Raw genomic sequence first — 19379 nt, 5'->3', positions numbered from 1 at the left:
ATTCACAGAAAGGTGTACTAATTGTCTTTCAAATAGTTTAGATTAAGAAACATCCTTAAGTCATTTTAATTTTTGAGATGGACAGTGATTAGCGAGGAAGAGACGAAGAGAGAAAGGGAGAAGGACAGAAGAGAGGAGATAGGAGGCTAGCTGGCTGCTTGTTCAGTAGCCACTCTGGGCCAGTGGGCCGGTGCGGGACAGGAAGCAGCTTAGGAAGTGTGGGTTTTTTTTTTTTTGGGTGCCGTCGGTGATCAGAAGCACATGGCACACGGTTTCACGTGGAGAGGTAACAACCAGGCGGAGAGACGGACCCACGCAGTCCCACCGCACTAATAAACAGCATCATAAACAGAGCAGTAAACGCTTTTATGTCCTGCTGATCCCAACCGAACCCTACACACACACCCTGCCTCCACACACACTCACACCCTGCCTCCACACACACCCTCCAGGTATCAAAAAGGCTCCTAAAGTCATGTTGCAACTTTGAAATCTACTCAGTGAGCTTTTTTAGGATTGAAGAAAATCAGCGTCCTTTTCAAACTGATTCCGATTTATTTTTGAAGTTATACAGCTGGATTTGGATGGACTTCCTAAGATCATGACACTTACTCACCACAAAAAGGATCAAATAACATTACAATATAAGTAAAGTGATTTTTAAAACACTTAAATTGCAGTTACAAGGTTCTATGTAACAGCAGCAATTTGATATACAAGCAGTTGAATAGTTTTTTGCATGATGTGAACAATTATGATTAGAGGGGTCAGTCTTATGTTACCAGTGTCCTTTTTACTGGTTGTGTGTGTGTGTGTGTGTGTGTGTGTGTGTGTTCCAGGCTAATAGACGAGTGTGTCTTTACACTGTCCATATCCCATGACTTTGATGTCTCTGTCAACCCCCCCAAACCCCCTCCCACACACACACACACACACACACACACACACCCCACACACACAGCACTATGACTATCCTACCCAAGCAGGACAGTGGAGGGGGGTCATCCCTGCTGGGCAGCATCGGAAGTTGTGTGTGTGTGTGAGTGTGTGTGTGTGTGGGTTGGAGGGGTCAGTGCACTCGCCACACCGACAGGTCGGGACGGGGTCACGGCGGGGTCATGGGAGGTCAAAGGTTAACGTTTCAATCGGGATCTCCTCGTGCTGCGTCGGCGTGTTCAGAGACGGTTTCCATCAGCTGTTTCTCGTCTCCAGAGTTTGTCTTGGACTTCAAACAGCGCTTTGAAAATGTATAAACACCCTATTCACTTCCTCATTGTATAATTAATACATTAATCGTTTGAAGTTTGAATGTTGCACATCCCCTGAAAGTACGCAACCTCTAGGGTTTTTAACTATGGATGTGTACAACACTCCAGCTTAAAGGAAACAATGAGATTTGAAAACATCTCTCATTATTAACGACTTCCTACCTTCCTTCCTTCCTTCCTTCCTTCCTTCATACCTGTCAGAAACAGCACTAGAAGTTAGATATAGTCACTGTAGCATTATTGCTTTTTCCACGTCTGCTGCACTGCTGCTGTGCTGCTGCTGCTCCACCCCAAGAGGAACTGTTGGAAAATAGTATTGGATAGTATTTAGGATGCAACTTTTCCCATGCAGTGCTTTAATTCAAAGGTTTTAAAGCCTAACCCAATCATTCATTTCTAACTGAAATGTCTGTTTAACCACTCTTTCTGTTCAGTTTTGCCTCCACAGTCAGCAGTGAAGTTGATATAGACCCAAAATCAATACACAACTACAGCTGATACTTAAGACATCAGCTCTGTTCCTCTTGTTAAGGGAAAATCAAGTATTAGCCCAAACCACTATACAGAATCAGACGCTTTGACGCCCATATTCTGCGATCCCCAAAGCCGCCTTGTAATCGGATTGGTTCCTCTGCGTTGTTTTGGGGTGTGTGATTATGTTGTATCGTACCCCCACACACACTTCGGAGACATCCTGGCTTTTGTGGGCCGGGCTTCTTACACTTGTCTGTTGAATTGAAACTAGGCCAGTTCGTCTTTGGAATGACAATTACCATGGACCAAACCCAGGCCCTATTCTAAGGCTGGAGGGGGGTGGGGGGTGGGGGGGTGATGTGGGTGGGGATAGATGAGGGTATGAAAGGAGCAAAGACGATTGGACCCTGCCAAGACGCTCTGGACGTACAGTAGCTTCCGATGCTCGTTAGCGCAGTCGAGCGGAGGGCCAGGCACTGGGAGGGGAGGGGGGGGGGGGGGGGGGGGGGGGGGTGCAAGGCTGGCACAGGCCGGGGCGGGATGTTTAGAGGCAACGTCTATCTTTAACTTGATTTTAGGGGCTCTTTTGATAAAGCACGGCTCAACCGGGCGAAGAATAGCGGCAACAAGCTGGGGAAGCCCTCCCTCCCCCCTCGCCTCCTTTCTCCTCTGCTGCTTGATCTCCGCCGAGCCATCCCTCTTTTCTCTCCCTCTCCTCCCTGGCAGCCTCCTCCGCGATGGTGTGAGGTTGTCAGGCCGGCCGAGATTAAGGGCATTGTGCGAAGGTATTTACATCCGGCCAAACCATATTAAACAGAGATTAGGGGTTTTCGCTGCGCGTCGCGAAAAAAAAAAAAGCAGGGGGGTAAAAGAAGAGGGAGCTTTTCCAGGACGAGCAGGATTTACAATTGGCATAGCTGTGAAATGGAGGAAGAGAAATGTGCTCTTTATGGTGGGAGGGAGGGCGGGTGGGGGTGGGGGGACTCCGCAGATCCTGTTTGAAGGTCATGTGACGCTGGCTTGTCCGAGGGGGTGTCGAGTGTGCCAAACGGTTGGCAGCCGGACCAGTTTTTCAGCATAGGAAGCAGAAGTAAAAGAATCTGTTGGCGGGCCGGAGCGAGCAGACAGACTCCTGCAGAGGAACCACGGCCTGAACCGGGCTGTCTCTCTGCCTGCCTGATCTGTCTGTCTGTCTCTCTATGTCTGTCTGTCTCTCTGTCTGTCTGTCTCTCTGTCTGTCTGTCTCTCTGTCTGTCTGTCTCTCTGTCTGTCTGTCTCTCTGTCTGTCTGTCTCTGTCTCTTTCCATCTCAAGTTCATTAGTAACTGCCTGCAAGCTCGATATGCTGCCTTTCCCCTCGGCTCGCTTTTACGGCGTCTTTTCCACTGCGAAATACTGCAGGGAGACACGCTTTGGTTGATATATAAGCTGTTTTCACTGAAGAAATACACACAGGCTGCATTTATCCACATGCGTACGCACACACTGTACACATGTACATACCGTGCTTTGCTCCCAGCCTCACACACACATGCACCCCAATTGGCTGTGAGTGATCACTGAAATGTGGAAAGTATTTGGTCTGCGTTGTTCCAGAAAGCAGGAGTCCAGTTCTGTCAGTAGTTGGAACAAACAACTAATTACCTGCAATAAAAAAGGCCATTTGTCGCCCAATTGTTTGCGGCTGCTTACTTGAGACTACCTCACTCTGCAGATGTTGGAAACATGGCCTTGTCGTATTATTAGCTCAGTGTAGCGAGGAGGAGGAAAAAAGGGAGCTTGATAAAGACGAATGTCTCCTTTGCCCATCTGGAAGCCATCACTTTCAAAAGCCGTTTAAACACAGATATGGTTTAAAACGGTATGTGTTGCTCCTTCTCTACCAGACTCAATAAACGTACCTGTTAAGCTCCCTTAAAGAAAGAGAGGCCGAGTCTGTAATCTTTTACTGTTCTGTCTGCTGCATGCCAGCCGGTTTTAACCTGCGCTGATGTTGCTTCATGCAAAGCAGGCCGGCCGAACAAGAAGACGTTTTTCTCCAGCAATGCCGTAAATCAGCCTGGAGAGTCAGCGGGGAGTTTAAAGGATACTAAATTGGCAAAAGTGTTTTGGTGGGGATATCTGATATTATTTAAGAGCCAAGGGTTTAGTGTTTTAGCCCTGGAGAGACGAAGCTCTCTGTATTTCTCTCCTCCGGAGCAGAAAATGAATCCGTCAAATTGGCGGCACAGTGGTGCCACTGTTGGGTTGTTTACTGACACACCTGAAGTTCAGAAAATACCCTCCGCACTCTGCATTTTAAAGAGAGATCCACATCAGAAAACATCATGCACACTCACAAAGACACACACCGAAAACAATCTCTGACCCGACATTTTACGGACTGAATCTGAAGCTGGAAAGTCTTATCTCATCATAACTCAAAATATGAGTCCATTTTCTCTAGTTTACAACATTACAAATGGAAATAACCCTTTTTTTTTAACCCTCAAAATACACAAAAAAACCTTAGCCTTTTTAGCTCAGACAGTAGATCTCAGAGTTTAAGAAATATGTTCAATCTGATAAATGGCTGTGTAAACAAAACCAGTAGTGGGGCAACAGGAGGGAGCAAATTCTGCAATTACAGATTTTGGTCTTGAAGGAAAGACCCACACACCAAAACAACACACATGTACACAATAAAACACAACGCTCCAGTGTGTCTTGAATTGCCAGTGGTTGGGGAGTTTCTTTTCCAAAACTGAAAATGAGGTTTGAATGGCATAAATCAGGTAATCGTTGAGTGATCGGTATTGATCCACAACCCCTTCGACCCCCTGTAGGTATATTATGGTCATTTTGGGGTACGGGGCAGTAAAAGTCGTACTTATTGCCCCTTTAAGACGCATGTCAGGGTACAAAAGGTGGGTAAACTGGTTTTAGGTGGGTTTACTAAAGCACCAGTGCCAGGTTCCCCCCTCTCTGACCTTATACGACAGGAGCCATGGCGACAGCTCCTTCGTCTGGTCTGCACTCCTTCTTCCTGTTCCTCCAACATCCCTCGCTCTCTCTCTGTGTGTGTGTGTGTGTGTGTGTGTGTGTGAGAGAGAGAGAGTGAGAGCGAGAGAGGCAGGCGTGGAAAGGCTGGCCACATAAAGAGGCCTTTTCATCCCCGGGGCCGCAGCCTGCCCGCCGGCCCCTGGAGAAGTTTGTCGAGGATAAATAAACCTCTTCAGACGCACAGAAAAGATCTAGTCTGCGAGCGGCGCGTTAACGGACAGCGCCGCAGTATCTCAAAGAGAGACATTATATTATTCTGAAGGGCTATTTGTTATGATATTGAGCCGAGGGGGTAAGAAGGGCCAGGAGGGCAGGGGCCTCTTGATTTATGGAGTGACCGTCGAGGCTGTACTGTCGGGCCTGTGTGCTGCGTTTTCCGGGGGGCGTACACACACACACACACACACACACACACACACACACACCTATCCGCAATCACAGATGCACACAAAAACACACGCAAACCCACATTCGCATTTACACACACGCACACACACACACAAAGAGTACATATAGCACATTGCTTCCAGCTGGCTCCAGGTTCCGGAGAGAGTGCCCCCCCCCCCCTCCTCATACTCTCTCCCCATACACACACACACACACACACACACTCCCCCGCCCCCCCTCGCTCCAGCCAGGCGGCCGATAGCTCACACATGCCGCGCCGGACGAGATAACAGCGGGAATGTCTAGATGTGGATACCAGGCTGGACGCCACCAGAATACTGCCTGTTTGCCTCCAGACAGTCCGCCGCCCCCCCACCCCCCGAACCCCGAACCTCCACTTCTCTGCTTTGTCAGAACCAGTTGAGAGTCAAATTTATTTAGAAAGTGCTTTTATCAGACAGGCTTGTCACGATGTGTTTCACAGAGAACAAAGGCCTTAAAAACAGATAAAAACAAGAGATGAAAAGGAAAGAAACAGTCTGAATCAAAGCCTTTGAATGAGAGAGTTACAGAGTTTCACAGTACAAAATAGAATATACTGTTCTTGTCTGTATGTTCATATGCAGTAGGGTTTAGACTGATATATCAGGCTGATATTGGCCTTTTATTAAATATCAGATATCGGCCCGTCAATGTCGTCCACCTCTGATATGATGGAGGTTCCTCCTGACCGCAGTGATATGAAAACAGTCTGTAAAACCTGCAGTGAAATATTATTTTCTTTGCACCTTTTGTTTATCCATTTCATTGTTCTGGGTCTGGGTTTCAGTGGAGAGTTTTAGTGTCCCGTGATGGTCTAAATGCTGTTTCAGAGGCTTTTCCACCCTGACAAGAATAAAACTCTGGGGGAAACACTGAATACTTGTCATGAAAATGGTCAAATTCAAAGATGTTGCATATCAGCTATCGGCAATATTGGTATCAGGCTTCAAAAACCCACCGATCGAGCCCAAATTGCAGCTTAAAACCCAAATTGAATAAATCTAGTCTTGCCCTGGGACTTGGGTTAATTAAAACACGCTCTTGTCAAGCGGAGAACCACAAGAGACGAGCCGGGCTGCACACAGTTTGATTCCTGACCCATACTTTAAGAAAGTAGCGGTGCAGCTTTGATTTCTTTTAACCTTTATTCATCCGGGGAAGGTGACTGAGTACACACGCTCTTTCTCAGCTTCACACACACACACACACACACACACACACACACACAGCTCTACACACAGCTCCACACACACTCCCACCTGGGAGCTGCCCGGTCCGACCGCAGAGCAGAGCCGCTCCACCGACGTCGACAGTGGAAACGACTAGGAATTTTCTCTTTAGGAATTTAGAGTGCTTGCTCACTAATTAGGAATTCCCGTCTTTGCGTTTTCCTCTGGGACACACACACACACACACACACACATACACACACACACGTGAACGCATTTCATTCATGGAATTTGCGGCTCAAGCAACTGGCTGTTTTTTTCGGGGATCAAACTTGTGACCTTACAGCTACGCGACGTTCTCTTTGAACTGCGAGGAAATCACGACCTCTGCTCCAACATAAAGGACGGCAGATCGGTCCTGAAAGGTTGTGCAGTGGCAGGAGTGGAGCCTTTCAAACCAAATTCATTTTTATTTAAATCAGCTTTTTGATCACATTTTTTCATACTTCAAATCTGCATTTCAAAGTACAGGATCTGAAGCAGAAATAGATATTTGTCATTGACGGTGACCAGGAGAGAAAAAAAAAAAGGGGGGGGCTTTGCTCTTTTGTCTGACACCTTAGAAATAAGAGTTTTTAATGTAGAAGGGGTATATCTTTGTTTTTTTGTTTTGTTCTTTCGGTAAATTGCGTTCGGTAGCCTCTGGCGGTGTAAACATCCAAGCGGTGCACAAATGTTCTTCCTATCTATTTTCCCAGGATCAAAGCAAAAGCATTCCTTTTAAAACCGGATCACACAAACACATTGCCCTGCTCTTAACTAAGCCAATTAAACAAACCATGATATCCTCATGCTGTTTGTTAATTTATATTTTCCTTTACCGAGCAGAGGACACAGTGGTTTTGATAGTATGCTGAATATATAAATATAGAGTATAACTGATAGCCTGCTGTCTATAGCATGCTTTGCCCTGTTGTTGCGTTAGCTGCCGTTACGTAAGGCGAGGCAAATAAAGTGATTCTGACTCTAACTAACAATGTAATTACTTTTTTCATTCACTGTAACCACGCACTACATCAGCTCATATTTAAGGGGGAAATATGCGCCTAATACAAAGAAATGGCCTCAATGCTGCTGCTCATTCAAAGCTGCCAAGGGGAGGCAGCGCTGGAGTGTGTGCGTCCATAAAGCCAAGGTGAGCTACGAGCCCCCGGAGGTTACTATATCTACCCCATAAAGTCCCAATTCCCCATGTTTAAGACTTGAAGATATTCTAAGACCTATTTTCTCCTTTCCTTTCACACGGGCCGTAAGCAACACACGGAGGTAGCGGCAGTAAGTCACTCAGGCCGCGCTTGAATTTATGCTCTCCCCGCCATCGCCTCGCTGTTTTTTCCTCTCCTGAATGGGGCTTTTTGTGAAAAAAAAAAACGGCGTCGTAAATATCGCTGTCAAACCCCGGAGGCCACGCGGAGAGCCGGTACAGCCACCTTTAAGCACTTTATTGACTTAACATCGCCCGTATTTTTAATGTGTGTAATAAGATAGAGAGAAATCAATGCCCACCTCTCATCTATTCTTTAAAACACGTCCGAGGCGTTCGGCGTCAAGATGAAAGAGGCAGAGGAACGTGTAATTTCTCATGGGCCGCTGTGTGGTTTTTCCACTTCATACATGGACCCACACCAGCACATGTTTTTCCGTGATGTTTTGCACACAGTTTGGTTCTGTAAGGGTGTGATAGAAGCCTGCTGGTAAGTCGCACGCAAACATGTTCGGCGCTGGCCCGGCTTTCAAAGGGAACGGCGGCAGCGTTGCATGCTGGGTTTCTGCACGCCGCTCTCCCGCACAAACAGGACCTCTGACTGTCTGCGAGAGCGCGCGTGCGTCTCGAAAAGAACCCATCTATAATTCATAGCACCTATTATGCATTCCCCGTGGAAGATTGTCTCGTCTGGGCCGCTCGTGATTTTCAACCTTGCCTCTCAACTCCAATTTCCTAATGCGTGTGAGCGAGCTGTCTGTGCCGGTCCGCCGGAGAGGGCGGCGTTCACGATCGCTGAGCGTCAGCGAGGGGCTGGAGCGCCGCCGCCCTTTCAGCGGGTCAACAGTGGGTGTATTTGCCGTCATAAATCACGCTCTTAACACAACTCATTCAGTCTTTCCCATGGGTGGGTGTGCGTGTGTGTGTGTGTGTGTGTGTGTGTGAGCAAACAAGTGCGTGTTGTGTACTCCAACTGTTGCCCGAGCAATTCTGCATTCTCTAAGTATGTGCGTGTTTGTGTGCGTTCGAGAGTCCACGTGCGTCTCCGTGTGTGTCCGTTTATCGGTATGCGTGTGTGTCGTACGCTGAACGGTTGCCAGAGCGACGGAGTGTGTATGAGGTCGTCTCTCCGTCTCTCCCTGACGGCGATGTATGTATAATTGAGGTCTGGATGAGAAGACACCTGATGGAGAAGAATGAGAGGAGACGAGGGGAGACGCTGTTTAGTTATTCAGACGTCTCTCTCTCTCTCTCTCTCTCTCTCTCTCTCCATATATATGTCTCTCTCCCCCACCACTCCACCCCTCCTCCTCCCCTCTCTCTTCTCATACTCAGTGGAGGCCGGCATCCTCAGTGAAGCCAGTAAACATGTTGATTTTTCCCTGGCTCTAACTAAGCTGGCACACACAGCTCCTGGAGTAAATGAGCTGGTGTTTGACAGGGAGAAGGGGGTGGGGGGGGTGGGGGGGGTTGATTTCCACACAGCCATGATCTGTCTTCTTCATGCTGGAAATAAAATGTTGCACTTCTCTTACTTCCAGCGGCGGATTGAAACAGATTAGCTGATAGGGAGGTCTTTTCTGACACTGACTCTTTTATTCAGTTTCCCTCTTAAATTTACTTTTGAAGAAGGAGGAGGGGGGGAAAGCTTTAAACCCCTACTACTCCTTGTAACTGTGCATTATATAGCTATAATGTATTTGGGAGGGGGAAAAAAAGGTGATTCTGATTCTGATTATTTTGACAGGCAGCCATTTTCATCACCTTCCCTGTGTTGTTTTTTTTCCCTCCATGTTGTTAAAGTGGTGTTAAAGTTGTGCGGTGAAGTGGCGAGCAACTTGTTTTTTGTGGAAAAGGAGAAGAGAGAGAGAAACGACTGCAGCGAGCGAGGCCCCTTTCATTACACTTCGATAAAAAATGTACCAAAAAATTTACCAACTTCATTGAAATTTAAGCTTTTGCATGAAGAACGCCGCTCTCCAACTCAACTTTTGATACTTTTGATTTCACACTAGAAAAAGGAGAATATCATTTATGCAAAAGCTCGAGCCTCATCTTAAAAATCACAGTAAAATCACTACAAAAATCTCAGTAACAAATAGGCTTATGAGTAGAACTTGGTTAGATAAGATTGAGTCACGTGAAACTTTAAAGACTTGTTAAAAGATAGATTTTAAGACTCAACACAGGATTAAAATCTTTAGTCAAATGGACATTTCTTGCAGTGTGTGTATCAAAAACAAAACACCTTTCTCATCACCCACCATGTTTTTTTCTCTCTGTCTGTGCAGACTCTGTGTCCAGTGAGACAGCCTTCCTGGAGGACTATAATGTTCTGGGCACGGGCGAGACCCTGGAAATGCCATGTGACCTGGAAGACCCCGCCCAGCCCGTCGTCTGGTTCAAAGACGGCGCCGGGCTGGTGCCTAGCAACCGGACGCGGCTGGGCCAGCGGATGCTGCGCATCATCAACGTGTCGTACGAAGACTCGGGCGTCTACTCCTGCCGCCTCGCACACAGCAACACGCTGCTCTGCAACTACACCGTCAAGGTGACAGGTGAGAGCTTCAGACCTTATTCCTTATTATTCCTCACACCCAGGGACTAAAGATCCTGCTCAAGAAGAACACTGCTGCTTTGTTGACTTTTTGCTTAAGTAGAAGTTAAATTACTAGTGTAAAAGACGAGTAAATGTATGTAAAAGTACTCAGGGTAAAAGTTACTCCATTAGTTTAAAGAAACAGACATTGTCACATATGATCTTTCCCATGCAATGCAAAAAGGTCAAGAGTTCAAACTAGGTTCATAAACAAAGTAAAGCAGAAATCAGCACAACAATTTAGAGATGTGTGATGTCTCTCTCTCTCTCTCTGTCTCTCTATCTTTCTTACTTTGTCGATCTCCATATCTCTCCATCTCCACCCTCTTTACCTTTGTCAGTCTCTCTTTATATCGCTCTCTTTTACCTCTTATCTGAATAAACCGGCTCTATTCATTTTTCTCTCCCATGTTATATATATCTCCAAATGACAAAGACATGAGAAAATCACCACTGAGTGATGTTAAAGTGGTAATGTGTCTGATAACGGCTCCACCATGAATCAGCTCACCCTCTGTTGAGAGCAGGTTAGGAGAGTAACAGGAGCTAAGGGACAAAAGCACAACTAAAAGTTAATAAAAATAACCCTGGAAAAACAAAACAGAAAAGGAAAAAGAAGTACAGCTTAATGTAGGAGTTGGTCTCTTTTTAACCATTTTTTTTGGATGAAATTGCCCTTTAAATGCTTAAAAAAAAAACCTAGAACTTACTAAAAAAGTTCATTATTTGACCTAATCGAGACGCTAGCAGAGCTCCAATGGAAACAGACACTTTGGCTGCACCCTGCGGAGCGCTCCCAAAACTGACCTATCTTGGTTTTTCTGCGTGTCTGGCAGACAACGGAGTATCAAAGTATTTCCTATCAATAAACATCGTCGGGAAGAAACAGCGGTGATGTCTCGACATGACAGCTTTTCATAACGGTTCACAGAAAAACACCGAAAAGGTCGTTTTGGAGGAAAGTCTTATTATTTCCCCCCCCGCTCTGCTTCGACTCCCGGGGCCCGCCGAGAGCCAGCTTGTTCTGTACTTTTGCCAAGAAGAGGGGGGATCAGGTCTGCTCCGGCGTTACTACCGCTGCTAACTGCCTGCCAAGCTGCACGCACACACACACACACACACACACACACAGACGGCATCACACCGGCACGGACTTCCACCACCAATCACCCGGCCAAGTTTCACACAGATTCCCCCCTCCTGATACACAGTCAAAGGTGAAATTCATTACGATATGGGGGGGGGGGGGATGAGTAACATTTTAAACAAGTGTGTGATGCAAACGGAGATCTAATAGGAATGTGGGAGGGGAGGAGGTGTGTGTGTGTGTGTGTGTGTGTGCGGCTGGGTGGGGGATGGGGGGGGGGGGGTCAGAGGGGAGTTTGCAGTAGCTTAAAAGTCGGCCTCCTTTTCCCGTAAAACTCATGGACACCAGCTGAGCCCGTTATTGACAACTAATTAGAAAGCAATTAGCTCGAAACGTTTCATCATTGAAAACAGATGGGGTGGCAAGAAATGAGAGAGTTTGCTCCCTCTCGCCAACCCCCCCCCCACACCACACACACCCCTCCACACACACACACACACACACCACACACACCCCTCCACACACACACACACATGCCTGTGTTTGGCTGCGAGCCGGGGAGAAAATGGCCTTTTCCGGGCCTGATCAGAGGTGGACAGCTTCTCCTCCTGGACCTGCAAATCGGCCCAAGACTCCAGCAGGATAAATACATGCACACTCCCCCACATCTCTGCACTGATACAAACAAGAAGTCCAGCTTACCAAGTCATGTTCTGTCTCACAATCTGAAAAGATCTGAGATAAAAACCATTTTGCTTCCACCGCAGTATTTTATATATGTGTATTGTATTTCCTTATCTGTTTATTGTCACTATTTTTGTCTTTTAATGTGAAGCACATTGAGCTTACATGTGTATGAAATGTGCTATACGAATGAAATTGACTCGACTCGACTAGTTAAAGAGCGGAAACTGCACAGGAAGAGAGTTCATCGCAAACCCCATTGTCAGACATTTCACGTTTTATGAAAAATAGCATTTTAACACTCAATACAAGATTAAATTACTTGTTAAGTCAGACGTTTTTACAGTATGTGGTGGCAATATCCTGTTCTCCCCCCCCCCCCCCCCCTACTCTAAACACACAGTCTCAGCTCCATCTAAAACACACACGGCATATTGTGTTTTTCCTCAAATATTTGAGTAAGGTGTCAGATATTTAGGAGCGGTATCAGATTTAGCACCTGGACGGGGTCCAGACAGCGAGAGCAGCCAGCTCATATTGTACACATGTTCCAAGCTGTAATGTGAGCAGAGGGAAGACGTTATTGAAGCAAACTGAATTGTATTGAAACAAGCTAAATTGTAAAGTCTGTGTAAAGAGGCTTTGAGGCTTTGCAGTTGCACCTACATCTGGCTCCATCATGGAGGTCCATTGGAGAATTGGCTGTTAATAAAGTTAATAAAGTCTAAATATATAACAACCAGGCTAGAAACAGAGAGCTAGCTTGTTGTGGTGTGGCTGTAGATCCATTCAGTAACGTTCTCAGTAAAAGTGAATAGTGTGATAAGGTGGATTTGGTTACTGTGACTCAGTAAACTGTCTTGTCTTTAGCCCTAGTCTCTACTTCAAAACACTCTGAGTTGTAGGAAAAAAGGAAATGACTGGTTGCTCTACATTGTCAAACTAGGATCAAAAATGTATCGGGTGCTCTTGGAAAACGAGGAAAAACTCTGAGTTGTAGCTTGAGAAGAGTCAGCTCAGTTAACCTGAACAAACTGTTAGCTAGCTAACTAGCCAGCAGGCTAATTTAGCAAAGCAACCAATAATGTTGACATGCAACTACTAGCCACTATTGGCACTAGCGTCTTCCAGATATGTTAGCCAGCCTGCAAATCAGATGTGTTTACAAGACAGAGCTGCTATTATCTACACAAAAAATCAATTATATGTATCTTGACAGCACAGAAATTAACCACATCTTTTCAATTCTGTTGGGACGGCCAAGTCGAACGTTTAGAAACACAACCAGCTGTTACCCAAGAGCGGAGGACCTCCAATATGGCCGCCAGAGGTTTTGTTATGTCTCCTGAAAGCCCTCTATTGTATTATATACATGTCAGAAACAAGGGGCTGTGATGTAAGAGAATAAAGGAAGTCATATATTTGGGTTTTTCGACTGGAACATCCCTGTTTTTCTCTGACTTGAATAACTGTAATAATAACCCGTAGCGAGTGTTATTTTGACACCAGCAGTCTTTTAGTAAGAGAAGACGTCTCATATTTACAATGGTGGAACTCATCCAATGTGCAGTGAGTGGAGGCAGGGACTCACAACAGCGGAGCGGGGGGGGGGGACGGGGGTGTCAAATAATAGAAACAAAAACCTGCTAGTCAGGAGTTTCAGGAGCAGCTTAGCTCGCCGGGGTTTTGAGGTAACATCTGGCTCTCGTTAACCAGACCTGTGGAGCTGAACCAGAAAACTTCAAGGTCACATCGAAAATAATTACGGAGCCGCCGTGAAAATGTGTGATACAGCGAATCTAAACACGCGTATCTGTGGCCGGAGAATAATTAGACGTCATCTGACACACTATCCGAGCGTCGATGCTATGTTGAGCGTGATTTTATGTCCACATTCATGCAAGTGCGTCACACCAATAGCTAGCAAGAGTGTGTGTGTGTATATGTGTGTGTGTTTTCCCCACACATATGCACACGCTCACACCGGCGTGTCACACCAACAGCAGCGCTAATAGCCCTCTCATTTGTAACGTCTGTGGAAATGTTTGGGTTGTAATATCTGAACGAGCCGCCACACTACAGAGAACTGTGGACTCATTCATGAGTTTCTCAATGAGCACAGTCAATTTTAATATGCGTGTGTGCGTGTGTGTTTGTGTGTGTAGATTTGCGTATACACACCATTTAATCTCCGCGTTTACAAAAGTCCTATTTTTTCTCTCTGTTTTCCTTTTGTCTTGCGCAAAAAATAAACAGTTTACAGGCTCTCCAGCTGTAATTTTCTGGTTATCAGATGGGTAACAAAGTTCAAGTAGTCTGGAGAATAAACACATTTTTACAAGTCGTTCAAATGAATGAGTATAGCTCCAAAATGATTTGGAAAAAAAGTGACTGTTAGCACAACATAAAAACAACTACAGTGCTTTTTAATGACAGAAGGCAACTCAAGTCCTCGGCTGACAAAGTGAAAGCTCACTTTACGGACTGAACCCTCTCTGTATTTTAGGGATTTTGAATGATAATCTTCAGGTAATGATGCATTTTTATAGAGTTTTGCAATAGATCCGTCCAAATGTTAACTCCTCTGTGTTTGTCTTTGTGTCTACTTTAAAGATTCCCTGTCGTCTGGCGATGATGAAGATTATGATGAAGATCCGGAAGATGCAGGTAATGGAAACGGTGTGTTCTTCATTTCAATCACTCATCTTGTTATTTTATGTTTTTTTTAAGTCACATTTCTGGAGTTTTACAGCATCCTTTGGTCACTGTTTTGAAGCCATTTCTGCTTTATTAGAAAGTGTACAGTGGAGAAAGTCAGGAAGTACATGATGAGTACATGAAGCAGCCTGGTGTCGTGAAATTTCGTGAAATGCACGACAAGTGAGAGAAATATGTTTTCCCACCATGAAAGCATTACATGAAGGAGACACAATTCCCAGCTCATTAGAAGTTTTCTGCTGTGGGTGAAGTTTTTTATTTTAAGTGAAAGTTCTTCTTATTTCACCATGAGCAAAACCTTACATTCACAAAGTGCGTTGTCACATAATCCTTTCATGGTGCAGGAACGTAATCTTCACATTCGTGTCCACAACAGTTAAATCTGCATTTCAGACATGTTGTGAGACTGTGTTGTGATTTGCCACCGGGACGCTCTTAGGAAGGTGCTTTTATATGGAATTATATGACTACCGCTGGATTTATACGACTGATTGGATTTATACGGCTACAATCTGAGTTTTATGACCTTAATTGGGATTTTACGACCAGCATTGGAATTAAACGACTATCGCTGCTGTTATAACCGCTCGCTCTCTTCCTAGACAGACATAAAAGCTTCTCTCCGGAGCGCTAAACTAAACGCCACAATCGCACAGATCAAAAGCCGGTGGTTCTCCGGCGGGTAACACCCGGCTCTGAGCCCCGTTCTGATGTGAGCTGTTTTGGCATCCGGAGTCGTACGGAGTTCAGGCGCAGGTGAACAAAGAACGATGAGGGACGGCTTCTGCTGCCGCTGCACACTTTACACGCTCTGTTCTGTCAGCTAGCGCCGCTCCGCAGAGACGGAGAGCGTCTCCGCCCCCCGGCGGGCGAACGCTCGCCTAGCCAGACTCCGTGCCGCGCCGCCTTTGTTGTACCTCACTGAGGTAGACGGAGGAAGGTGAGGCGCGCACACTCAGAGCCAGACAGAGAAAGGGAGCGATGAAGGAGTAGAAATAAAGCGAGAGAGAGACTGAGAGAGAGATAAAGGGACCGGAGTAAAGCGAGGAAGACAGAGAGAGAGGCCAAGGGGTAGAAATGAAACTGAGAGAAACTGAGAGAGAGATGGATAGATAGATACATACAAACATATAAACATGCTAGTGTTGTCGCAAGAACCGAAATCTTGCTACCACTTCGATACCGTTGCGAAAGCCTGATTTCAACATTGAATTTTATAAACATTCAATGCTTTCACCAAACGTCCATTTCGTCATCACTTCCAGTGGGTGTAAACATTCAGACTGGAACGGTTAGAAGAGGAAGAAGAAGAAGAAGAAGGAGAAGAAGGATTAGAATAGACAAGTCTGGCTCTTGACAGCGGACTGCAGCAGTCAGCGCAAAAAAATTCAGCTGAAAAACAGCTGAAAACATGGCAACTGCGTTAAACAGCCCATCGCTTCTTGAGATGAATCCCAGTCCACCTAAACCGGGTTGACCAAACCGGTGCCAGGAGTGAAATATGGAAGTGTTTTGCTTACGGACACCCAGCCGAAATCAAAACCCCGGGTGGAAAAGTTGCCACAAAGCTGTCCAAGTCAATGTGTTAAAATGAAACGCAGAGGTTGTTCTCTGACATTTGCTTGACACTTGCTGCCCAATTTCCCCACGAGGATCATTAAAGTTTCAACCTAATGAAATCTACATGCGTACAGTACATTTATAGAAAGCGAGACACACATTTGAAAAGACGGCCAGGCAGAGAGAGAGAGAAAGAGAGAGAGAGGATTTCATACCTGTTGGGAGACTTTTGCAGTGATTGTCTTTTGATGATCCATTGGTCGCTAATGAGTGCGAGCAAAGGGAGTTTTGGGAGAGACACATACCGGTGAAAACGCCAACAACTGTTAGACATCACAGTCTCAGGCATAGTGGATCAAGAAATAACCTTTTAATTCTTTCTTTCCCACTCCTAAATTTAAAAGTAACCTCTCTATCTTTTGTCCCTGGCTGTTATTTCTTTGCTATACGTTGTCATTCGAGGGGGAACAGGGATATTTGTTAACGTCTTTTGTGTGGGTGCTATCACCTTCATCCTTGCACCCCCTTGCACTTCTGGTCACTTGCAATGTTACTTTACATTTACATTTGCTTTACATTCAAGGCATTTTATCCAGAGCAACTTAACCTGAGGTGCAACAATAGCGGGAAGCAGTAGAATAAGCCGTAGAGTAACAGTAGAAGAAGCTTACTGTTGCTGTCATTGTAAGTCGCCCTGGATAAGGTGAACGCCTACACTGTAAAAAACCTGAATGCGTCTGAATGTGCGGCTTGACTCGGCGGTGAAAGCGTGAAGTGTTTCTTAAATGGGGGGGGGGGGGGGGGGGGGGCGAAGTGGCACCGGCTTACTGCAAAGATCCCGAATGCCGGTAAATAGCCTCAGACTGCCAGACTTAATCTCTGGATGTAAGTCTACCTCATGACATACGAGGCTCCGATTTCCTGGCCAAAAAGGAGAGGGATTAGCCCAGAAACGTTAAACCCCATATCGCTGCTTAATGTCCGCTAAGCCAGCGCTAATTAGCCGGGCCGCGGGGGGAAGGAGCCATGTGACGAGCCGCGCCAGCCAGACGGGTTCGGTCCCCGTCGCCGAGCGGAGGGGAACATCAACCGCTAGATGGAAAATAGGGGAGAAATATGCAGAGAGAACGATAAGGGAGATGTGGAGATAGTGAAAGTAAGTAATGAGGGAGAGGGATAATCGAGAGAAAGAGAGAAAACAGACATTGATTGACAGCGAAGACACAGAGAATTGCACGGGAGAAGCTGTGAAAAGAGAAAGAGATAGAGGGAGGAAAAAAAAAAGAGAAAAATGGAATATGATTGGAGCGAGCCGCCAGATGTAATGACGCCCACCCAACCAGAGCTGTCTGTTCTCAGATGGACAGACAGAGACAGAGAGAGACAGACACCCAGTCCTCGCTCAGCTGTCCGTCTCCCACGGCCTTCTGGGAAAAAAAAGCAGAGAATGTAGGCGCTGGCCCAGCAGTCGGTTCCTGCGGACGATATGATTGACCAATTTGTAAGATTGACAGGAGGGGTTTTGTGGCATTTGTGTCCGAGGGAAACGACAGCAGTGTTGAAGCTGTGTCTGTTCCCATCGCGGCTGTCTGTTTGACACTTGAGGTTTTGGCATCTGGCTGACGCTCTTTAGACTGAGTGAGCAGGTGAGGCCGACCTGCGAGGCGGTAAACCAGAGGTGCTTAGGTGCTGAATAGACGTGGGCTTACACACACACACACACACACACAACTCCATTAATGACCAATTTGTGAGGCTGATATTGGGTCTGTTTCCATGTGACGTTTCTATTCTGAGAGCCGGCACAAAGACAATCATGTGAGGACTTGAACGCTAGGCGACCCCGTGGATGCAGAAGCCACATAAAATGTCTTAACTTTAATGTCCTTTAATCTAGTATTGACTCTTAAAATCTTAATTTTCAAATAAGCGGAAAAATCTGCCAATGGAGTGAGATCATTTCACTTTTTTTCCGATACAAATTAACTTGTTTCCAGGACTTTCTTAAATCAGGTTGCATCTTCTTGAAAGTGGTCTGACTTATTTCAACATATTGTTACTACATTAATGACCAATTTGTGAGGCTGGTATTGGGTCTGTTTCCATGTGACATTTCTATTCTGAGAGCCAGCACAAAGACAATCATGTGAGAACCATGGATGCAGAAACCAAAAACATGTTATAACTTGTCATTTCGTCTAGTATTGACTCTTACATTCTTAATTTTCTTCAAATAAGCGGAAAAATCGTCTTAAATCTTCGTCTTGAAAGTGGTCTGACTTATTTCAAGATATTGTACCTCCTTTCAAGAAAATTCTTGAGACAAATGAAACACAAAACAGCTGAAATTGTCTCATCGTTTTGGAAGACTTTTCACATTTGCATTAGGAAATATATCAATTTTAAGACTGAATACAGGATTTAATAACAAGGCAACAGTAAACATAAGAAATGAACGATGCAGTCCCCAGATTGGGCCAATAAGCATCATTTTGAAGATGCCAGAACGTAGTAGTGAGATGCATCATTTTCTAAACTTTCGTCAAAATCTGATCAGCTGTGTCTTGAAGTATCGCATCAGCCTGACAGACGGAGACCGATCCACAGTCCGACCCCCACGATGATCATGACTTATTAAAGCGTATATGTTTTTTGTGCAGAAGTAGGCTTGCACACTCTGAGCCTGTGTCAAGCGAAGGGGGGGGGGCTTGGGGGGGGTTTGGGGGGTGGTGAGGGGGGGTGGAGGAATGCTAACAGAGCCTAATCTGTGCTGTGCTGTGCTCCTGAGCTATGCGGACTCCTTGTTTACCCTGGCAGGAGAGCAGAGCGCCGGACGCCGGGCCGCGCCACGCTGCTCCGCGGCCGCCGCTCCTCCGGCTCTGTTTGCCTTGAGTCCCCGCAGGCAGCGAGCCTTCAAAGAGCCCCAGTGTAATCTGTAATGAAATCTGCCTGTGTGCTCGCAGGCGTCGGCGAGGGCAAATTATACAATTACACAATTACCCCCCCTTGCCCCCCCACCCCCACCCCCGCCCCCGCCCCACCTTCTCCCAGATCGGTGTCTCGGCGCTGAAGGGCCTTGTGCCGCG

General features: G+C 46.1%; 1 protein-coding gene across 2 annotated transcripts in view; it reads left to right on the top strand.

Annotated features, from left to right (window-relative positions):
* The window catches only part of fgfr3 (fibroblast growth factor receptor 3), a 69042-nt gene that overhangs the window by 12921 nt on the left and 36742 nt on the right, over positions 1 to 19379 (top strand). For both annotated transcript variants that reach the window (XM_071922515.2, XM_071922514.2), the window contains exons 2-3: positions 9937 to 10203; positions 14629 to 14682. In XM_071922515.2, coding sequence (XP_071778616.1) covers positions 9937 to 10203; positions 14629 to 14682 — 321 coding nt within the window. The remainder of the gene's footprint in view (positions 1 to 9936; positions 10204 to 14628; positions 14683 to 19379) is intronic.

Source organism: Centroberyx gerrardi, chromosome 17 (assembly GCF_048128805.1).
Source record: "Centroberyx gerrardi isolate f3 chromosome 17, fCenGer3.hap1.cur.20231027, whole genome shotgun sequence".
NCBI lineage: Eukaryota > Metazoa > Chordata > Actinopteri > Beryciformes > Berycidae > Centroberyx > Centroberyx gerrardi.
This window is presented reverse-complemented; position numbering and strand designations above follow the sequence as displayed.